Consider the following 8,816-nt stretch of genomic DNA (forward strand, 5'->3'; position numbering starts at 1 on the left):
ATACAAAACTTGGTAAGATGCTCCACACAGTAAATTCAAAGTTAAGTTATTTTCTCAGTAATCTCTCAACTCCAAAGCCCTTTATTTTTTAAGTTCTTCATTCACTTCTTTCCAAATTTTCTCCTCTATTTTTGAAGTATCATATTCTCGCAGCATATCAAACTCTAGCCAAGGCTGGCTCCACTTCTGTGCTTTTCTCATCTTTTCTTCAGGTAGCTCAAATTTTATTCCTTTGATATTATATTTGGGCCTTTCCCACCGTTTTGACCATGGTTTAGGTTTCATTCGTACCTGCAGCTAGGGTGAAAGATAAATGTTATAAAAAAGTTAAAAGGTGTTGAGCAATCAGAATTTTGTGCTTAACAGAAGGTGAGAAAGCTGATCAGAAACCAGACCAGTTTGTCAGTAGTGCATTGTTAGGAGAAAAGGTTCTGCTGGGTTCTGGATCTTCTCAGAGACATGAACTTTAGCTGACTCTTCCCATCTTTCCTGACACCACTCCCAACTCAGGAACAACACTAACACCACCACTTCTGTAAGAGCAGCTTTCCTCTCTGAAGTGTTACAGAGGCAGCTGGAGGCCACTACTCCTTGCATATCTTGTAAATGAACTGCTGGTAGGGCAGATGTGTGTAGTGCCGGGTCCTGCACTTTGGCCACAACAGTCCCATGGGGAGCTCCAGGCTGGGCACAGAGTGGCTGAGAGCAGACGGGCAGAAAGGGACCTGGGAGCTGGGAAGCTGAACATGAGCCAGCAGTGTGCCCAGGTGGCCAAGAAGGCCAATGGCATCCTGGGCTGTATCAGGAACAGCGTCACCAGCAGGTGCAGGGAAGGGATTCTGCCCCTGTGCTCAGCCCTGGTGAGGCCACAGCTTGAGTCCTGTGTCCAGTTCTGGGCCCCTCAGTTCAGGAAGGAGATTGAGGTGCTGGAGCAGATCAAGAGAAGAGCAAGGAGGCTGTGAAGGGATCCAGCACAAGTCCTGTGAGGAAGGGCTGAGGGAGCTGGGGGTGTTCAGCCTGGAGAAGAGGAGGCTCAGGGGAGACCTCATCACTCTCTACAACTCCCTGAAAGGAGGTTGGAGCCAGGGGGGGGGGAATGGCCTCTTTTCCCAGGCAACTCTCAGCAAGACAAGAGGGCACGGTCTCAAGTTGTGCCAGGGGAGGTTTAGGTTGGATATTAGAAAGAATTTCTTTACCGAGGGGGTGATCAAGCATTGGAATGGGCTGCCCAGGGAAGTAGTGGATTCTCCATCCCTGGGGATATTTAAAAAGAGACTGGATGTGGCACTCAGTGCCATGGGCTGGGAACTGCAGCGGGAGTGGATCAAGGGTTGGACTTGATGATCTCTGAGGTCCCTTCCAACCCAGCCAATTCTATGATTCTATGTTTACATTTTCAACATTCACTCCAGAAATGGAATGAACACCTGCCTTGTGCACTTCTGTCACCCTGGTAACTAATGGCATGGAGAGAACTGTTTCATCGCCTTCCATGACACCAGTCAGGTGTGAAAGTTCCATGGATGATCCTCCCCTTTCCCTCTGGAACATGGGGCTCTTACCGTGTTGACAGGAATTTCCTCATGCTCTAAACGAGCCACAGGTTTCATGTTCACATCCACAGTGCTGTACTCTGGGAGGGCATCTCGGAGGTACATCAGGTTCTCATCCAGTCTCTTTTCCAGCTTCAGAACCTCAATTGCCTGGATTCGAGGATTATACAGCTCATAACATATTTCAATACCTTAAGAGAGAGGAAGTCAGGTTTTAATGAAGCAAATTTTGTATTTCTTCAGTGTTACACAGCCCTGCATATTCAAGAATGCTTTTTACTGACACAGAGAACTACAACAGTCAGTGCTGTGTGTATGTGTGGTTGTACATGTCAGCTTTCCTTTGTCAGTCAAACCTTTGCTAGCAGAATGGCTTGAGAGACATTACACAGCTTGAATTTGGGGAAGGCAAACTCTGGTTTTAAACTTCATTCCCTTTGGATTACAACAGTTAGTACGACATAAGAGTGGCTTTCCTGTGTTCAGCTTTGGTCCCCACTATACAAAACAAAATGTGGAAAGGACCTTGAGAAAAGAAGTCTTAGAGAGGAAACCTTATCTCCATGATTCAGTGCTTGAAAGCTGGCTACAAAGAAGATGGAGACACCCTTTTTTCAAGGAGTCACATAGAAAAGACAAGGGGTACTGGATACCAGTTACTCCAGGGGAGATTCTGATGGGACACAAGAAGAAAATTTTTCACAATGAGAACAATCAACCATTGGAATAATCTCCTCAGGGAAGTGGTGGATTCCCCAACTTTGGACATCATTAAGACAGTCTGGCTCTCTTGTCTAGCCTCTATTTTTACCAAGAAAGGTTGGACTAGATGATCCTTGAGATCCCCTCCAACCTTGCATTCTTCTATAGGATTTACAGATATAACAGATATCTGTAGTGTGTACAAAGAGATACCCAGCCCTTTCATCTTTGCTCTCAGAACATCTCATCCAGTGTTTGTGTCTCCCCTCATTCTGCCAAGAACCAGACTATGCATCTATTACAAACCTCTGCTGCTCGTTGCTTGTTAAACTCTTCATGCATGCAGCCCCAGTTCAAGCAAACACACTCTGCTCAAATGGGGCCGCAGCAGGCTGCCTGGGCTCAAACACAAGCACAACCATAGTGAATCCCACCCAAGTCACAGAATCATAGAATCACAGAATCAGCTGGGTTGGAAGGGACCTCAGAGATCATCAAGTCCAACCCTTGATCCACTACAGCTGTGGTTCCCAGCCCATAGCACTGAGTGCCACATCCAGTCTCTTTTTAAATATATCCAGGGATGGAGAATCCACTACTTCCCTGGGCAGCCCATTCCAATGTCTGATCACCCTCTCGGTAAAGAAATTCTTTCTAATGTCCAACCTAAACCTCCCCTGGCACAACTTGAGACCATGCCCTCTTGTCTTGCTGAGAGTTGCCTGGGAAAAGAGACCAACCCCCCCGGCTCCAACCTCCTTTCAGGGAGTTGTAGAGAGTGATGAGGTCTTCTCTGAGCCTCCTCTTCTCCAGGCTGAACACCCCCAGCTCCCTCAGCCCTTCCTCACAGGACTTGTGCTGGATCCCTTCACAGCCTCCTTGCTCTTCTCTGGACCTGCTCCAGCACCTCAATCTCCTTCCTGAACTGAGGGGCCCAGAACTGGACACAGGACTCAAGCTGTGGCCTCACCAGGGCTGAGTACAGGGGCAGAATCCCTTCCCTGCACCTGCTGGTGACGCTGTTCCTGATACAGCCCAGGATGCCATTGGCCTTCTTGGCCACCTGGGCACACTGCTGGCTCATGTTCAGCTTCCTGTCAATCCAAACTCCCAGGTCCCTCTCTGTCTGGCTGCTCTCCAACCAGAAGTCTCCTCAGAATACAGCATGTAAGATCACTAAGTACACAGACATCAAATTACCAAGCAGTTCCATGCCCTCAGACAGATAGCATCTGTGTAGAGAGTGTTAAACCTCCAGTATCCCCTAAGGAGACAAACTTAGCATTGCACTTCCATCTATTATCACCTCTGCACATTTCATTTCCAACTTCCATCTTTTCCCTTACCACTTCCAGCACAACGTCTGCAGTTAAAACCCCACCTTGGTCTTCTATGACGTTCCGAAGGACAAAGGTAGCACCAAGCCCCTTCCCTCCTCTTTGGATGCAGATGCCCACGAAGCGATTGATTTTGTCATTGGCAAAGGGATCTGCAGTGGTAACAGCCAGAATGCTGCCTGCCAAAAAAAAAGTTAAATAAGTCAAATAAATAGACTGTGCAAGTTGCCCTGGTTTGGGCCAGGATAAAGGTGAATTTCTGTCTTGTACTTTTGCTTTTAGTTAAGTCTCTTGTAAGTAGCTGCACTTGCTGAAATTAACAGCAAGTTTCTCAGTCAGTGTCTGCTTCTGGGACTGATCACACTCCATGGTTATAGTTACAGCTGGAGAATGGTGTGCAGAGTCAAGGACACTGCTCAGTTCTGAGGAATATTTTACCCTCCAGAAGGAGTAAAGAGGTCCCACCTGAAACCCTCCTTTGGGGAGGAATGGACAAGATAGATGCCAGAATTGACCAAACAGAGTATTCCATCCCATACACATCATACTCAGTGTAAATTTGAGGGATCACGAGGGCCAAGCCAGATTTCCTGATTTCCTGCTTCCCTTCCTTCATCCAGCATCCTGGGAGGATTCCATCCATTTCTCTGCCTGTGCTCCTGATCCATGCCAGCCTGAATCTGTGTGTTCCTGCCTCCAGCTCCCAACTGCTGCTGACCCCAGGATTCCAGCCTGGACTTTCCCAGGGCTGCCCTGCAGCCTCGGTGGTGATGTGAGAGTGATTGGGGGAAAAGGGAGGAGGAACATGGTATCCATTTTCCTGTATATTTGTATAGATTTAGTAATTTTTCCTATTCATCATCCCTGTTTCATTAAAGTTGTGTAGTTTAGTTTCCAACCCATCAGTCTCTCTCCCTTATTCTCTCTCCTTTCTTTATCAAAGAGAAGAGACAGAGATTAATAAAGAGTGTCTGTTATTGGGTTTAATTGCCGGGCCAGTGTTAAACCCTGAGACAAGTAAACACATACCAAAATGTTGGGAAAGAGCCCCAAAGTGCACATATTTAGGTATATTCTGAATTTTTTTTCTCTCTGGGGAAAACTGCCAGAAACAGAATAAACTTCTAACATGCCCTGAAGTGACTCTGCAGGTTAACTCTGAAGCTTCTTCACCTTTTGTTTTCTCTTTTCATTTCCCTAAATGAATGCAAATCATGGATGTTGGGTCCTGGAGCTTTACTGGTAAGCCATATGCTAAAAGGCCAGGATTTAAAAGACACAGAAGAAACACCTTGGTGTTACCCTGGTAGTGGAAACTGAATGTAAATGTGAAATGAAAATATTTAGTGGTTTGTACAGAAAAGCAGCCTGGCTGATCTAACACACCTGATGCAGTGAGGTTCTAAGATCATCCACAGCATGAAACCACACTTTTCACCATCCCACCCCAAAATAACCATTGCTGAAATGAGGGAAGTTACAGAATGTTACACTGACCAACATAGAACTCTGGGATGTTGAAGACTTTCCGTCTCTGTATCATATCCTTTCTTTCTATAAAAAATTTTAAAGGGTCTTTTCTTCCTCTGGGAGGTATAAATTCAGGGCTCAAGAACCTGCAATAAAATCCAAAGTGTCAAACAAGTATTTTGCAGCTCCACTTCACAAACATGAGCATACAGAGGATCATAGACTCATAGAATTGGCTGGGTTGGAAGGGACCTCAGAGATCATCGAGTCCAACCCTTGAACCACTGTTGCGGTTGCTAGACCATGGCACTGAGTGCCACATCCAGTCTCTTTTTAAATATCTCCAGGGATGGAGAATCCACTACTTCCCTGGGCAGCCCATTCCAATGCTTGATCACTCTCTCCGTAAAGAAATTCTTTCTAATATCCAACCTAAACCTCCCCTGGCACAACTTGAGACAGTGCCCTCTTGTCTTGCTGAGAGCTGCCTGGGAGAAGAGACCAACCCCCCCCCAGCTCCAACCTCAAGATCTCAAGGTCTAAGGCAAAGACAAATCCAGGATCCTTGCATCCCTGCCACCTTGTGGCATCCTGCAGAGACAGGAGATCTTTAACAGAAGAAAACTTCACACATCAGCCATAAATTTGAAAAAATATTCACTGTTATACTTCTGTTCTCCAGTTTCACTGTTTCAGGAACTGCAGAACACATTATTTTGGGTTTTTTAAAGCACATTTCAACATTAATCATCTTGGGCAGAAATTTACGATTTTTTTTTTTTTTTGCAATAATTCCTTGTAGTTTTAAACACAGAATTACAGGTCTGCTGTGGAAAGCACCAGCACACCCTACCTCCTCTCCTCTCTCTGCTTCTGCTTGGCAATAATGACGGGCTTTGGAGGCGGCTGGAATTTTGCTGGCTTTCCATCGCTGCTAATTCGATAGCCCGAGGAAGAAAAAAACCCTGTGAAAAGAAAATATACTTTTCAGACTACGTTTTTTCCAGCTGAACTGCCACCCAAGGCGCTGCCATTCCAGATCCCACCCGCGCAGAGCAGGCCCGGGGCACCCCCCTCCCGCTCTCTGCGCAAAGGCGCCAGAGCTGCCTGAAGGACACGCGCAGGCCACAGGCATCCCCTCCCCACCGGGGAGGGTGCCGAGCTGAAGGGGATAAAGGTACGGAAGGTCCTCACTGTCGGGTCGGGCGGCGGCGAGGCCCACGACCCCCGGGGCGGCCCTGCGCGGCAGCAGCCTCCCGCAGGCGGCTGCCATGGCGACTGCGGCCACTTCCGGCTTTGCGGCTCCTGCTACGGCGAGTGCAGCGGCTCAAACCAGCCCCAAACGCGAAGCGGGGCTGCGGCCGGCGGGGCTTGGCTGCGGTGTCCCGGGAAGGCAGCGGAGCCGGGGCTGGGATCGCCCCGGGTTTTTGGGGACCTTCCCCGGGCAATACCTGACTGTGGGGCGGCTGGGGAAAGGCACAACGGGGCATACACCACTGGAGGGTGCAGGGAGCTGTGGGTGGTCCTTATGCCGAGCGGGACCCCTGAAGTGGCAGCTCAGAAAGTGCCTCCTTTTCCCACCATCCTTTGAGGGGATTTCGGGATTCTCCTCTATTTGGCACTGGTGAGGTCTCACAGTGCTGGGTTTTGGGTCCCTCCGTACAAAAAGGAGGTGGAGGTGCACAGAGAAGAGCAAGAAAATCGGTGAAGGGTCTGGAGGAGCAGCTGCTGAATTGGGGCTGTTGAGGAGGCTGAAGGGAGACCTTGTCCCTCTACAACTCTGTCAGGGTTTAACACTGGCCCGGCAATTAAACCAAATAACAAATGCTCTTTATTAATTTCCCTCTCCTCCCTGATAAAGAAAGGAGAGAGAATAAGGGAGAGAGACTGATGGGTTGGAAACTAAACTACCCAGCTTTAATGAAACAGTAATGATAAATAGGAAAAATTACTAAATCTATACAAATATACAGGAAAATGGAAACCATGTTCCTCCCCCCTTACCCCAATAACTCTCACCTCACCACCGAGGCTGCAGGGCAGCCCTGGGAAAGTCCCGGCTGGAATCCTGGAGTCAGCAGCAGTTGGGAGCTGGAGGCAGGAACACACAGATTCAGGCTGGCATGGATCAGGAGCACAGGCAGAGGGATGGATGGAATCCTCCCAGGATGCTGAAGCAAACAGCAGGTGAAGAAGGGGAAGCAGGAAGGGGTTTGATCCTTGTGATCCCTCAAATGTATACTGAGGATGATGATGGAATACTCTGGTCAGTTTTGGCATCTGTCTTGTCAATTTCTCCCTAAAGGAGGGTTTCAGGTGGGACCTCTTTACTCCTTCTGGAGGGTAAAATGTTCCTCAGAGCTGAGCAGTGTCCTTGACTCTGCACACCATTCTCCAGCTGTAACTCTAAACATGGAGTGTGATCAGTCCCAGCAGCAGACACTGACTGAGAAACTTGCTGTTAATTTCAGCAAGTGCAACTACTTACAAGAGACTCAGCTGAAAGCAAAAGTACAAGACAAAAAATCACCTTTATCCTGGCCCAAACCAGAACAAACCTCCTGAGAGGAGGTTGGAGTGAGGGGACGTCAGTGTCTTGAGTACCAAGTGACAGGACAAGAGGAAAACAGCCTCAAGTTGCACCACTGCAGGTTTGGATTGGATACTGAGAAAAATTTCTTCACTGAAAGAGTTGCCAAGCACTGGAATGGGAAGCTTCACCATCCCTGGGGGCATTTAAAAGCTGTGGAGATGTGGTGCCTGGGGACATGGACTAATGGTGGACTTGGTGATGCTAAGTTAACGTTTGGACTTAGTGATCTTAAGGGTCTTTTCCAACCAGAAAGATTCCATAATACTCTGATCCTAATCTGTGACCCAAGAAGAGGACCAGAGAGCACCCCTACTCCTGGAAGCAGAGAGAGAAGGGGAGGAGGGCAGGTGGTACAGCATTGGGTCACAGAGCCAGAACTTCTACTGTGTCAGCACCAGCACTGGGAATATGGTGCAAATATAGTTCAGATACAATCAGAGTAACTCCTTGGGATCCTCCACAGTTTATTAATGCTGCCTTGCTGCACAGAAGTGGTTATATGCTATCCAGAAGTGTGATCCTATCTGTTTTCTTGATAGAAAACTCAGCTAACAGGTTTTTCTGGGCCATTGTTAGCTTTGACTAATTCAGATTACCTGCAGTCCCCATGGCTTCAGCATGTTTAGTTTAGAACAGACTATATGCATGGGTATCACTGAATTGCTTTTCCTATGTTTGTTTCAGTCAGATTTCCTCAGGTGCCAAGAGCTGCCTGGATTCAATTAGTGGTGACACAGGCAAGAGAGCAAGGAAGATTAAATGCAGATTTCTGACCTGTAAGTAATACTCCCCTGCTTAAACTTCGTAGAGATTCACTCCAAAATATGCCTGACCTTATCAATTAATTAGATCAATCATCTTGCCTGATTTGTTCCCCCAGCCCCTTTTATAGGTGGCAACTGACTTTGTAGCCTTTCTGAGCCTCTACATTAATGAGAGTTATTTTCTGGGTTGTGGTCAGCTGTTTGGTTTCTTGACTGTTGTTTAGAAGATGATAGGGTGTGCAGAGGACAATTCACAGTATTTCTCCATCTTTTGCTGATCTAGCACAGAAAGGAGTTAACAACCAGGACACGGAGGGGACAGAAGAGGGCACTCTGACCCTTGAAATACAAAAACACCAACACTGAGTGCGCCCTTTGAAGCAAAGATCCCTTCCTA

General features: G+C 47.5%; 1 protein-coding gene across 1 annotated transcript in view; it reads right to left on the bottom strand.

Annotated features, from left to right (window-relative positions):
- Positions 1 to 6,353, bottom strand: part of MRPL19 (mitochondrial ribosomal protein L19) — a 6,418-nt gene extending 65 nt beyond the window's left edge. Inside the window, exons 1-6 of the mRNA XM_030448043.1 lie at positions 6,257 to 6,353; positions 5,916 to 6,027; positions 5,090 to 5,208; positions 3,637 to 3,771; positions 1,563 to 1,744; positions 1 to 297 (exon numbers count right to left, since the gene is read on the bottom strand). The exon at positions 1 to 297 is cut by the window's left edge and continues 65 nt beyond it. Coding sequence (XP_030303903.1) covers positions 82 to 297; positions 1,563 to 1,744; positions 3,637 to 3,771; positions 5,090 to 5,208; positions 5,916 to 6,027; positions 6,257 to 6,335 — 843 coding nt within the window. The 5' untranslated portion in view covers positions 6,336 to 6,353 and the 3' untranslated portion in view covers positions 1 to 81. The remainder of the gene's footprint in view (positions 298 to 1,562; positions 1,745 to 3,636; positions 3,772 to 5,089; positions 5,209 to 5,915; positions 6,028 to 6,256) is intronic.
- Positions 6,354 to 8,816: the final 2,463 nt, after the last annotated feature.

The sequence above is a fragment of the Calypte anna genome, chromosome 3 (genome assembly GCF_003957555.1).
Source record: "Calypte anna isolate BGI_N300 chromosome 3, bCalAnn1_v1.p, whole genome shotgun sequence".
NCBI lineage: Eukaryota > Metazoa > Chordata > Aves > Apodiformes > Trochilidae > Calypte > Calypte anna.